Consider the following 13,674-nt stretch of genomic DNA (forward strand, 5'->3'; position numbering starts at 1 on the left):
TGAGCCAGACGTGAGAGGGCAGGTGCACTGTGCATGGTGAAACGACACTGGACGTTACACTGCCAGCAAGGGGTTTGCCCCACCCACATCCTTGCCCCTGAACCCTGGGGAATTGCCACCAGGCCAAGGAAGGAGGCATCGCCTGGCTTGGCTCATCAACAAAACAGTTTCTCAGTGGACAGGAGTGAAGGATACTTGGATGGTGGCTCAGAGCCATTTAATTTTAATATTGGAAGAGATGTGAGCTTAATATACACCCCCCCCCCCAATTGGTAGTGAAGCAGAACTTATTCTTCACAGATTTATTCAACAGGCTGATGAGGAGCTCTTTGAAAAAAAAAAAGTGATTAGCTGAGCCAACATGAGTTCATTAAGAGCCAGTCATGCCAAACCAACCTCATTTCCTTTGTTAGTGCGGCTTGCAGACCAGCAGGAAGTTGTAACATGGTGTTACTTGACTGGAGGAAGTCTTTTAGACAAAGCCTGTCATGATATCCTGGTAGACAAGATGCGGACATGTGGCGAGAAAGTCCTTTGGGGAGAACTGGCTCAAAGCATATCAAGGGCTGGCATCAAGGGGCCAGTGTGACCCAGAATATGGTGGCCCTAATTGCACACCACCCAATGCTATTGTCACAGGCTTGGGTGAAAATTTGTGAATGACACAAATGACACAAAGCTGAGAGGAATAGTTAATAAGACAGTCCAAACCTGAAAACTCAAAATTAGGCATGAGGCTCTAAGGAGGGGCTCCAATCAAGGAGAATGAATCTAATAGAATCGGTCTGGGCTGCCATAGCAAAGTATCATAGACCGAGTGGCTTGTAAATGACAGAAATTTATGTTCTCACAGTTCTAGAAGCTGGGAGTCTGAGATCAGGGAGCCAGCACACATAGGTTCTGATGAGAGCCTCTTCTGGGTGGCAGACTGAAGACTTCTTATGTCCTCACAAGGCAGAAATAGAGTGAGGGAGCATTTTGATCTCTTATAAGGGCTCTGATCCTATTCATGAGGGCACAACCCTGGTGCCCTAATCACCTCTCAAAGTCCCCATCTCCTGACACCATTACGTGGGTCCTGACTTCTCTTTGCAGTTTTCTCCCTTTAGCTCTGAGCCTCACATCCTTGGATGGTGGCCAATCCAAGCTCTTGACCCTGAAGAATCCTTCTGCCCCCGAGAGAAAGAAACTGCTCTTGTAGGTTTTCTGCCTCCCGGTGGGGAGCACACTGCCCAAATGTGCCTGGTGGTTCCCATTCCAAACCCTTGGGTCGCAGAAGGTGTCTGGGCACAGCCAGCAGTTCTGCTCTACCAGGCGTGGCAAGAAGAGCAGGAAGTTCCTCTGTGTTCTCCAGGGATCTTCAGGGAGCCCCAGGCCTCCTGCAGGAGAGCTCAATGGTTTCTTCAAACCATATTCCCCAGTGGAACAAGGGCCCAGACTCTGTTTCTGTGGGGCTATCCCTCACTCCCAACTGTGCCCAAAGCCAGTGGAATAGTCACCACTCTTTCTTTTCCACCCTGTGTGCTGACTCTCCCAAGGAGACCCCCCCCGCCCCACCTCCCAGAACCTCCCACCATGCCCGAGACATACAGTCAGTCAGGGATGCTGGAGAAGTGACTCTCCCCAGGGGAGCAGAGTGCAGGACACAACTTGCAGGATGCAGCTTGCTGCCTAGCACTGCCTACCCCCTGCCCCCCGCCCAGACCCAAGCAGGGCTGCCACCCCAGCCTCATTTCTGAACAGAGGAAATGACTAAACAAGCCTTGAGGGCCTGACTGGAAGGGGGAGCCACGCTCAGGTCTCTCTGCTCAGACTTCAGCTGGAGACGTAGGAGAACATGGGGTCTCATTTCCAGGCTCGTCAGGTGGGAGACTGTGACTTGCCCACAAAACAAATGTTAAGAGAGGCTGACGGTCCACTATTTTCTTTTCTTTTCTTTTCTTTTTTTAAAGATTTTATTCATTCATTTGGGAAGAGAAAGAGAGATTGAGAGAGAGATTGAGAGAGAGAGAGAGAGAGAGAGGCAGAGACACAGGCAGAGGGAGAAGCAGGCTCCATGCAGAGAGCCTGATGCGGGACTCGATCCTGAGACTCCGGGGCCACGCCCTGGGCTGAAGGCAGGCACTAAACCACTGAGCCATCCAGGGATCCCCATAAACTTCCTACACATAAAATACTTCCCTCACACATACACCTATACATAATTACCCCACACACACTCACACTTCCCCTGTCCCCCTGCACAACTTCTGAGCAAACCCATCTTACACCATGGCAGGGTGCTCACTACTGAACAGCCCTGAGCTTATCTGTCATGAGCAGTTCTCTCAGTGAAGGACCCTGAATGGCTTCCACAGTTCAGCGGAGTGGGTTCTGCTCTGGGCGTTGGGGCGCTGATTCCAGCCCCTGTGTGTTATCCACTGAGGAAGGGACCCAGTCACCCAGGAGCTTGAGGCTTCCCCTCCTTATGCCTCCTTACACCCTCCTTCCCAGGGACACCGTTGGGATGAATGAGCATGGGTAAGCTGGCACATTTATGAATAAATGACTAGAAAGTGACTCTTCCCTTTCTTTTCCCAACTGTTTCAAAAATACAATCCAACCCCCACTTCTTATCTTACAGGAAGCTCCCTGCCTGTGCGCATCCATTGTCTGTGTAGGGGCCAACTTCCCTCTGGCCTTGGCTTAGAAGCATTCACGGGTTACACCTAGTCCTGCCAGACATTGGTTTCCGAAGACCCTTCCCTTATCTCCTAAGGGAATTGGTGTCATGTTGGCCTGTTTCCCATCTACTGAAACCTCTCTGAGCCTTCCAGAAGTGGTCTTGGAGGCTTGGCTGGGTAGCTTAGTCTTTTCTCTAAAGGCGCCACGGCACATTTCCGGACCCCTCTGACATTTAGAAAATCTAAACATTCATAAATGTCTGCCTGGCCTTTTTAAAATTAGCAATTAGTTGTTAAAGGTCTCCATGATTCCCACAATGTTCAGCCCCTCTTTATTTTTTTCCTAAAATACACAGTTACTCTTCATTTCCCATGTTCATTTCTGGAGTAGCTTTGCTCCAAGGGGACGAAATCAAGATATAATAGGTCTGGGGGTCATTACTTACGAGTAACAGATTTCAAATGTCACAAGCGCAGACAAAGAAAAATGTGCTGGACAGGTAACATGGGCCAGATACTTTACCTATACTATATTGTGTTAATTTTGCCCTCAGAACACCCTGAAAGTGAAGTTATTATGGGTCCCATTTTACAGATAAGGAAACAGGGTTAGAAGAGTAAGGTAGTAGCTTGCTTAAGGGGCCTTGGCAAGTAAATGGCTGAGATTCATTTGAATGCTGAAGTCCATGCTCTACCCATCATACCAGGCTGCTCTAACTCCTGTTGGAGCAGAAGAGCAGCCCATGCTTCAACTGAGAGAAATCCTATGGACTCACATAAGGAGGATGCAGCAGGGACTCTGTTGAGGGAGGAGCCCTGCTCCTGAGCGGAGCAGAACACCTACAGTGAGGACCAAGAAGAAATTGCCTTTAGATGCCCCCAGGATGCTCAACCCACAGCCGAGAGCTGTGAGACTCAACTTGCTATGGGAAGCAGGGTGCTTCCTCATTTGGGACCCTGCTTTACCCAGCATAATACATATCTTGTCCCCACCACTGCCAATATTTTTTCAAAGATTTTATTTATTTATTTGGGAGAGAGAGCATGCATGAGCATGAGCTAAGGGAGGGGCAGAGGAAGTACCAGACTCCCCATGAGTGTGGACCCTGCATGGGGCTCAATCCCAGGACCCCAAGGTCATGACCTGAGCTGAAGTCAGACATTTACCTGACTGAGCCACCCAGGTGCCCCACCGCACCACTTCCAGTTATAAAAGTCAACATTTAACAGGCTAAATTCTGAGCATGCATTCTCCCAGCCCTTGTACCCCTGTGAGCAAGTGTCCATTTCATACAGGGAGGAACTGACACTCAGCTGAGGAGGAGATGGCCCGAGGCTGCACTGTGAGTCTCAATTCCCAAGGACTGCTTGACTCCAGAACACAACTCAGGGCGGTGCATTTAATAAAATTCATTTGTTCCTGACTGCCTTGCATAATTCAAAACTAAAGTTCCCGCAGGAATATACTTGAAACAGGAGTTGCATTTCAAACTTTTCCCATGAAGTGAGACTTTCTGGATATTTTTACTTGCACATATTAGCATAGCACATGCCCATGCTGTACTGGTACCCAGCACACAGCCCCAGATGGATCCCACCGATGTGGCTCCTGGGCCAAAGTCCTCCTCATCCCACCCCTGGCACTGGGAAAATGCGCTGAAGGTGGCTGAGCACTTCCAGCTGCTGCTCTGACCCCAGCCAGAGTAAGAAAGACTGCTGTGCCTCACTGTTGCAAATAGAATTTACACAGATAGAGCAACAGCAACAAAAAAGTTTCCTCTCCTGGCCTGCAGTTCCCCGGGCAGGTTGAGAGGCTAGCCATGGTCCCTGTCCCAGTCCCCTTCAGTTCCCTCTCACTGGAGTTTGGCTAAGAGCACCGAGGTCAAGGAGGGAATGGCAGAGTTTCCCTCTGAGCAGGGAGGATTGTGGTGGGCTGAACCCCAGCCAATGGACCATCCCTAACAAGGAGCAGAGTGATTATTTTCAGAGGCCCGCCCATCTCTAACCACCCTCTGTGGTGGCTGCTCTGTGCGAAGCAAATGCCATTGGTATGTGGCCCAGGCTGCGGAGAGCCAACCCACCGACCCATAGTGTGTGGTGCCTGGCAGGATGCCCTCCCCTCAGCCTGGCCCCAGTGCCCCAGGCTCCCTTGCTGATTTCATTAACCCAGTCCTCATGCTGCTGGGGAAGGGCAGGGGCCCTGGGTCTGGAGTGGACTTGGCACAGGGCTCTCTGGGAGGGTGGCCAGCAATACCCAACTCTCCTTCAGAACTGGCCTCAAATCCCTTGTCTAGACTGAGGAGGAGAAAGAGCATGGCAGGGCCCCTAGCTTTGGGTCTTCCTCCTGGAGCTACTTGAAGAAGGATTTAGTCTCTACATAGTCCACACATATACAAGGCCACAATGCAAAAGATTCCCATGATCAGACCCAAAAGACATTTCATCATTAGATACTGCTACTCTGGCTCTGTTCTTTTTCCATTCCAGCCACCTGTCTCTCCCTACCAGAGGTCTCACAACCTATAAAGGAATGAATCCCTTTGGGTTGCTGGGTGGCTCAGCCAGCTAAGCATCTGCCTTCAGCTCAGGTCATGATCCCAGGGTCCTGGGATTGAGTCCCACGTGGGGCTCCCTGCTCAGCAAGGAGCCTGCTTCTCCCTCTGCCCCTCTCCCGCTCATGCTCTCTCCCTCTCTCTCTCAAATAAATAAATAACATCTTTTTTTAAAGAATCCCTTTAGTCAGGCAGCCCTGGCGGTTTAGCTCCGCCTGCAGCCCAGGGTATGATCCTGGAGACCGGGATCGAGTCCCACGTCGGCTCCCTACATAGAGCCTGCTTCTCCTTCTGCCTGTGACTCTGCCTCTCTCTCTCTCTCTCTCTGAATAAATAAAAAATAAAATCTTAAAAAAAAAAAGAATCCCTTTAGTCATTGTTTCAACTCTTAAAACTGACTTCTACATATGACCCCTCCCAAAATGCCTAACATTTCAGTAAACAGGTAAACAAAAATCAGAATCAGTTATTCCCTTAGTACAGTCTTTGGTGGCTCATTGACTCTCAGACATCTTCAATTCCAATACAGTAGGCCAAGGATGAGCATGTGTGGACTGAGCCTCTCAATGCTGCTCATCACAAAACCACTGCCTCTTCTTACATCCTTTAAAACATGTACAAGTTTATCCCAAGCCAATAAATTATCATAAAATTATCTCCAAAGCAGTGTTGTTCCTGGGATGCTAAGTGAATACAAATGTAAAACCAGTTTGTAAGGCTATATCCTCAACCCAGATCACACAAAATTTCTACAGGGGAGAAAATCCCACTGCAAATGATCCCACAGTCAAACATTGTAAAACATACAGTAAATAATCCACCCCAAGCAAGAGCAAGCAAACACAAAACATGGGAGGCTTAACATTCCCCAAACTTTAGTTATGGGAGCAAACAGAAAAATACTATAAAATAAATAAATGTTTAAAATAATTGAAGAGACCAAAGTAAAAATAGAAATCATAAGGCACCATCAAAAACATGAAAATAGGGCAGACAGATTTGAAAAACTATCATAATAACTTTTAGAAATTAGCAAAATATAGAGAGCCATTAAAATGTACAATGTAGAATATGAGTTGGATCCAACTGAGAGAGCTGGAGAGAGACAAAGTGAGCAGCAAGATTTCCTGCCTGAGGAAATCACCCAGGATGAATAAAGCTTGGATGAATAAAGCACCCAAAACTATGAAAGACAGGAGACAAGGAGGCCAGGCATGAATATATATTATATAAATATCACACGCATTTTTAGAAGAAAGAAGGGTGAAAATAGGGCTATGCAATATTGGGAACATTTTTGGCTGAGAGTTTTTTAGAATCAAGGAAAAACCTTAATCTTCAAAAGAAATAGCAGACTGAACTTCCAAACAGATAAGTAAAAATTAACCTATACTTAGAAACCATTATAGTAAACGTGTAAGATCTCAAGGAAGAGAAGGAAATCTTAAAGTCAACTACAGAGAAAAAATGGAATTCTCAGAAAGGAATGATGATGAGACTGAGGTAGAAGTCCCAATACTAGAAAGAGGAGCCAGAAGATAGAGGCCTGGTATCTTCAAAGCATTGAGAGGAAATAACTAAAACCCTGCTTGCAGCCAAGCCACGAGGCAAGAACAAGGGTAAAACTTACATTTTAAGACATAGTCTTAGAGATTTTCTCATCCATGGTCCCACCTGAAAGTAATGCTAATGTATGTATTTCAGGAAAAAGGAAATTAAATCAACAAGAGCAGGTGAAATGCAAGAAGCAAAGAAAGAAGTAAACTTGTAGGTAAATATGCATAAGTGCTAACTTATTTATAACTAACAATGACTATAATAATAATAGGTACTGGTAGAACCTGCCAGTGGTCAACAAAAACATGGAAGATGGAAGAGGACACCGAGTAGTAAAACATCCTAGCATCCTTACTTTGTTGGAGAATAGAGACATTCGTCAGCTTTAGAGTTTGTTAAATTGTAGGTCAGTGTTAAAATGTAAGGGTAAGGGTGAGGCATACTGTGTTCATGGATTGGTAGACTGGATAAATGTGCTCGGCATCCCCAAATTGATCTATGAATTTAATGCAATTCGAATAAAAATTCCAGAAGGATTTTTTTTAGAGACAAGCTGACTATAAAATTTATATGGGAGGGCAAATGAATAAGAATAGATATAACAATTTGAAAAAGTATAAAGTTGGAAGAATCATAGTATCCAATTTTAGTCCTTAACTGTAAAGCTGCAGGAATCATGACAGTGTGATAGAGCAGACACATAGACTAATGGAAAAGAATAGAAAGTCTAGAAAAAGACCCACACAAGTATGACCAGTTGATTTTTAGTAATGGTACAAAAAATATTTAATGGAGAAAAGATAGTCTTTTTGACAAATGATGCTAAAACTATTTAATATCCATATGCAAGAAGAAGAAAAAGAGTCCTATAAAAATTAACTCAAATGGATGATAGATTGAAATATAAGTGGAAAGCTGTAAAACTTAAGAATAAAAAACAAAAAACAGAACTACACACATAGGAGAAAATCTTCCTGATGTGGGATTAAGCACAGTTCTTATATGTGCACTAAAAGCACGATACGTTAAAGAAAAAAGAATTATAAATTATATTTCATTAAAATGAACAATTTTTGCTTTGCAAATGACACTTAAAAGAATGTAAAAGATAAGCTAAGGACTGGGAGAAAATATTTACAAACCTTCCATCCAATTAATAATTTGTAAACAGAATTTATAAAGAACTCTCAAATTCAACAGTAAGAAAACAATCCAATTACAAAATGGGCAGAAGGCTTGAACAAACACCTTGCCAAGGAGAATACATGCATGACAAACACATGAAAAGATGTTCAACATCAATAAAGTTATATTTACAAAAAAAACCTGTCTATACACAAATATGTATAGCAACCTTGTTTTTTGTACAAGTTGGAAACAATTCAAATGTCTTTCCTTTGTTTGGCATTTTAAAAATTGTATTTAAATTCAATTAACATATAATACATTATTGGCTTCAGAGGTAGAGGTCAGTGATTCATCAGCCTTATATAACACCCAGTGCTCATTGTATCATTGCCCTCCTAAATGTTACCACCCAGTTACCCCATCCGCCCCCCTCCCCTCCAGCAACCCTCAGTTTGTTTCCTATGGTTAAGAGTCTCTTATGGGAGGGCAACTGGGGAGCTCAGTCAGTTAAGCATTTGCCTTCAGCTCAGGTCATGATCTCAGGATCCTGGGACTGAGCCTTCCATCAGGCTTCCTGCTCAGCGGGGAGCCTGCTTCTCCATCTCCCTGTCTGTGCTCTCTTTCCCTCTCTCTCTCTCTCTCTCTCAAATAAATAAATAAAACCTTTAAAAAAGAGTCCTTTATGGTTTATCTCTCTGATTTTGTTTTATTTTATTTTTTTCTTCCCTTCCCCCATGATCCTGTTTTTTTTCTTAAATTCCACATGAGTGAGATCATATGATAACTGTCTTTCTCTGATTGACTTATTTCACTTAGCATAATACCCTCTAGTTCCATCCACATCATTACAAATCAAATGTCTTTGATGGATGAATGGGTCAACTGTGTTATGTCCATATAATGGAATACTACTATGCAAGAAAAAAGAATGAACTACAGATACATGCAACAACTTCAGTGAATTTCAAAGGCCTATAGTGCAGGAAAGAATCCAGTTCAAGACGTTTATGTTTCCAGTTCTGTGTTATTCTCAGAGCCATAAAACTATAGTGTTGGAAATGGGCTAATGGTTGCGATGGATGGGGAGAGTGTGACTCTGAAGGAATTGCATGATGGATGTGTTGGGAGTGATGGAACTGTTCTAAATTCTGATTGTGGTGTTTATCCAAATCTATAGATATGTTCAAATTTATAGAACTGTGTTTCACCCCCAACAAAAAGTCAGTTTTGTTCTCTAATAATTTTTTAAATGTTTCAATATAAGGATAACTAGGAATGTATAACTTCCAAACCAGTAGAAGAAAAAAAAATAAGACTAAAGAAATAAGACCTAACACTAGAAGGAAGAAAAGTATACAGATATGCAATGAGCTTATTAAGCACACCAACTACAGGTGAGTGGCCACCTCCTGTTAGGGAGGAAGTGATGAGCCAAGAGGAAGTTAATATCTTCTTTCTTTCTTTTTAAAAAACTTAAAAAAATCTTTATTTAAATTCAATTTAGTCAACATACACAGTTTATTATTAGTTTGAGGGGTAGAATCTAGTGATTCATCATGTGCATATATCACCCAGTGCTAAAAAAAAAAAAGAAACTAAAAAAAAAAAAAAAAACAAACCACCCAGTGCTCATTACATTAAGTGCCCTCCTTAATGCCATCACTCAGTTAGTTATTCCATCCCCCCACCCACCTCTCCTCCAGCAACCTTTAGTTTGTTTCCTAGAGCTAAGAGTCCTTTATGGTTTGCCTCCCTCTCTGATTTCATCTTATTTTATTTTTCCCTCCCTTCCCCTATGACCCTTTGTTTTGTTTCTTAAATTTCACATATGAGTGAAATCATATGGTATTTGTCTTTCTCTGACTGACTTATCTCACTTAGCATAATGCCCTTGTCTTATTCCTTTTTTAAAAAAGGTATCTGGCAACCCAAGTATCCATCAACAGGTGAGTGGATACATAAAATGTGCCATATCCATACAATGGTATATTATTCAGCCACAAAGAAGTGAAATTCTGATACATTTTACAATATGGATGATCTTTGAAAACATGATGCAATGTGAAATAAGCTAGATACAAAAGGACACATACTGTATGATTCCACTTAAATGAAATATCTAGAATGGGCAAATTTATAGACACAGAAGGAAGATTAGAGATAACCAGAGGCTGGGGAGGGAAGAATGGGGAGTGATTGCTTAATGGGTAGTGTCTGCTTGGTGTTGATGGAAAAATTCTGGAAATAGTGGTGATAATTGCACAGTATCATGAATATAATGAATGCCACTGAATTGTATACTTCCATGAGTTAAGATGGCAACTTTTATGTTTTATGTATACTTTACCACATTAAAAAAATAACATAATCGGGGCACCTCAGTGGCTCAGTGAGTTAAGTGTTCCAACTCTTGATCTCAGCTCAGGTCTTGATCTCAGGGTCATGAGTTCAAGCTCCATGTAGGGCTCCATCCCCAGTGTGGAGCCTACTTAAACACACACACACACACACACACACACACACACACACACAAACCAAAAGTTAATATACCAAAACCACTGTACGCCTTAAATGGGTAAGCTACACATATAGTATGTGAATTATGTTTCAATAAATCTGTTAAAAGAGAAAAGGAAAAATAAAAGAAGTATCTGAAGGAAAACAGATATATCTTAATGATCAGTACGTGTTGTATTTTTTTACTTTGCTATATTTTGATTTTTTCATATTAAAAAATAAAACATTTTTTAAAGAAAAGGGAACTCTCACCAGGCAATATTGTGTTATTTAATTCCTTGTTTATTACTTAGGTAAAATCATCATACATCTCACTAAGGGCATATCACTAAGAACAAGAGATTCTGTGCTACAGGAGGACCATTTGCGTAAGAATGAGGAGACCTGGGTCTGTTTCTCCCTAACTGACTGGTGCCCTTGGGAAAGTTACTGGACAACTTTGAGTGCCAAGTTCTCATCTTAGACCTTTTCTCTTCCTTTCACAGGTGTCCAGGAGAATCAAATGAGATCACAGTTTAAGTGCACTGTAACCTAAAGAATGATGGATGAATGTACAAATGTCAGGAAGTATTAAACACAGGATTAAACATGCAGAAAATCCACAGATCTCATCGTGGGCAATGCTTTTGACCCTCTGCCAAGCCCATCACAGGCACTGCTCGGAGGCATCCCCACTTGTGTGCACTGGATCATTCCTTGCATGAAGCACAGGGAATTATAGGGAATCACAGGGGGAGGTGAGCCACCAGCTGCATGCTCCGACCTCAGCAAGCTAGGGCTGCTCCAAAGCTCTGCATAATTCCACACGTTTTCACTTTCAGATATGCTTCGAGAGAAGCAAAACAATAAAGCCAACGACGCTTTCTGGTAAGAGAACACAGCATAGCCTGGAGTGGTAGCCACTGCCCCAGAAGCATCCCCACCAACTTTGGTGAGATGCCCATTCTTTCCTTATGCCCTTGAAGCAGGAGTTGAGGCCACTTACCAATGCTGGCCAAGGTGTACTGGTAGGGCTCTGACAGGAAGTGTGGGAGGGTGAGGATGAAGGCACCCGAAGCTAGGAGGAGACCCCCAATGCCAATCAGCCGTGGACGGTGCACCCGGCTGCCAAAGTAGCTGACAAAGATGATGAGGATGGCATTGCTGATCTGCAGAGAGAGCAGAGGGGCCGAGTGAGACCAGAAACTTTGTCCCTACTCACCCACAGAGGAGACCTGACTGTACCTGCTCCAGGAAAAGCAGAGAGGCAAGAGGCCGCCCACTGTCAGCCTTGCCCAGACAGCCTCACCGTGGGCCCAAGATGTGCTATTTCCATCCTCCCCTATGTCAGAATCCCTTCCCAGTCTCAGCCTCCTGGACCAGACAAAGGGAAGTATCTAGAAACCGTGAAAAGCTCATAGCCTCAATTTCAAACATCCTAGGTCCAAACCTGTTGGGGCAAAGTCCAAGGAAGCCTAGGAACATCACATGCTAACTAAATGCCCTAAGGATGCCACCTGGTAGTCAGGATAACCACCAAGCAATGGGTACGATCTCATTTCATCAAGCAACAACTCTCTTTTTATGACAACACTGGGACTCAGAATAGTAGGGAACTTGCCCTTGCTATGAGGCTAGGAGGCAGCTGGAATGGGGAATGCCTGGGTTTAAAGCACCCAGTCTAACTGGACTGGTCTACTGCCTCTTGGAGAAGTGGGTCTCTGCCCCAGCAGCTCTGCTCCTGACCTGCCCGTTGGGCTTCCTTCCACTCCTGGCAGTGAGGGAGGAAGACTAAGCCACCCCTAAGTTCCTTTTCTGGCTGCAAACATCAGTAACTCTGTGTCCTTGGTGCTCCCTGGGAGGCCTGGTCTCTGAGCCCCACCCTGTGCCAGGGGAGGGAACTGGAGGCCCACCCTAGGGAGCAAGGTCCGAAATGATAAAACGGGGTGTTGGCAGATCTTCCGACTACAACTCCTCCGAAGAGATGATCCTCTGCCCCAGAATATAAGCTCATCTGGACTGGAGGAGCTCTGGATGTCAGTACCCACAGCCTTGCCCTGTCCACACCATAGCCTCCTTCCGGCTGGAAAAGCAACTGCCCTGTCTCAGGAAACAGGAACCAAAGTCTTGGTATGTGGTTCTCATCAAGACCATCAACCGGCCAATTCTCAGTTTTCTTCTTACTTGATCTCTAGGCACCATGTGATTCAGGTGGCCATTCCTTCCTTCCTGAAATACTTCTTTTACTGAGTTTCTCAGTTTCTTCATTTCTTCCCCTGATGGCTTCTTCTCCATTTCCTTGGCTGGTTCCTCCTCACCTCCCTGAACTCTCAACTCTCATAGCTCACTCCCTGAACCTCCACTCTTCTCTTGGTGAGCTCATCCGGTCCCATGGCTTTACATCCTGTGTGTGTGCTTCTAATTCTCACAGGCTTAGCACACCCAAACCTCATGCCTCATCTTCCCTTCGAAAACCTGGCCGCCCCACCCCAGTCCTCCTCATCTCAATGGCACCTGCATCCTACCAATCAGTGGCTCAAGCGAAACACCTGAGCACCATCCCTGACTGCTCTTTCACACTCACATGCAGCCATCAGCAATCCCACCAACTGGACCTTCAGCAGCCACCTGGAAGCTGCTTCTCTCCACCTTTATTGCTACCTCCTAGTCTAAGCAACCACCATATGCTATCTGAACTATTATGGTAGCCTCCACTCTGGGTTCCTTGCCTCCACTCTTGCCTCCCAGTAGCCTATTCACCCAGCAGACAGAGTGGTCAAGTCAGACCATGTTCCCTCCATTTAAACCCCAAATAATAAAGGGCAAAGTCTGTCCCAGAGCCTCCCGAGCCCTCTAGAGCCTGCACCCCTTCTCTGTGAAGGCTCTGATCTGTGCTCCTCCACCCTTCTCCTTCCCTTCATCCCAGCTGCTCTGCCTCTAGCTTTCTCCTAACTCACACACATACCCTCCTCTGAGCCTTTGTACTTGCTGCTCCTTCCCTCATCTGTCCACAGGACTCCCTTGACATCTAACCTACTTTAAACCTCTGCTCAGATGGTAACTTCTTACTAAGGGCTTCTCTGAGAAATAAGGAGGTGAAGTGGGTGAAACGAGTGAAGGTGCTCAAAAGGAACAAACTTCAGTTATAAATAAGTAAGTACTGGGATATAATGCCAAGCATGGTGACTACAGTTAAACAACACCGTATTGTTTATTTGAAAGTAGCTAAGAGAGTAGATCTTGAAAGTTCTCATCAGAAGAAAAAAAAGTTGTAACCA

General features: G+C 44.5%; 1 protein-coding gene across 1 annotated transcript in view; it reads right to left on the reverse strand.

Moving 5' to 3' along the window:
- The window catches only part of SLCO2A1 (solute carrier organic anion transporter family member 2A1), an 80,986-nt gene that overhangs the window by 26,921 nt on the left and 40,391 nt on the right, over positions 1 to 13,674 (reverse strand). The window contains exon 3 of the mRNA XM_072726899.1: positions 11,403 to 11,565. Coding sequence (XP_072583000.1) covers positions 11,403 to 11,565 — 163 coding nt within the window. The remainder of the gene's footprint in view (positions 1 to 11,402; positions 11,566 to 13,674) is intronic.

Source organism: Vulpes vulpes, chromosome 11 (assembly GCF_048418805.1).
Source record: "Vulpes vulpes isolate BD-2025 chromosome 11, VulVul3, whole genome shotgun sequence".
Lineage (NCBI taxonomy): Eukaryota > Metazoa > Chordata > Mammalia > Carnivora > Canidae > Vulpes > Vulpes vulpes.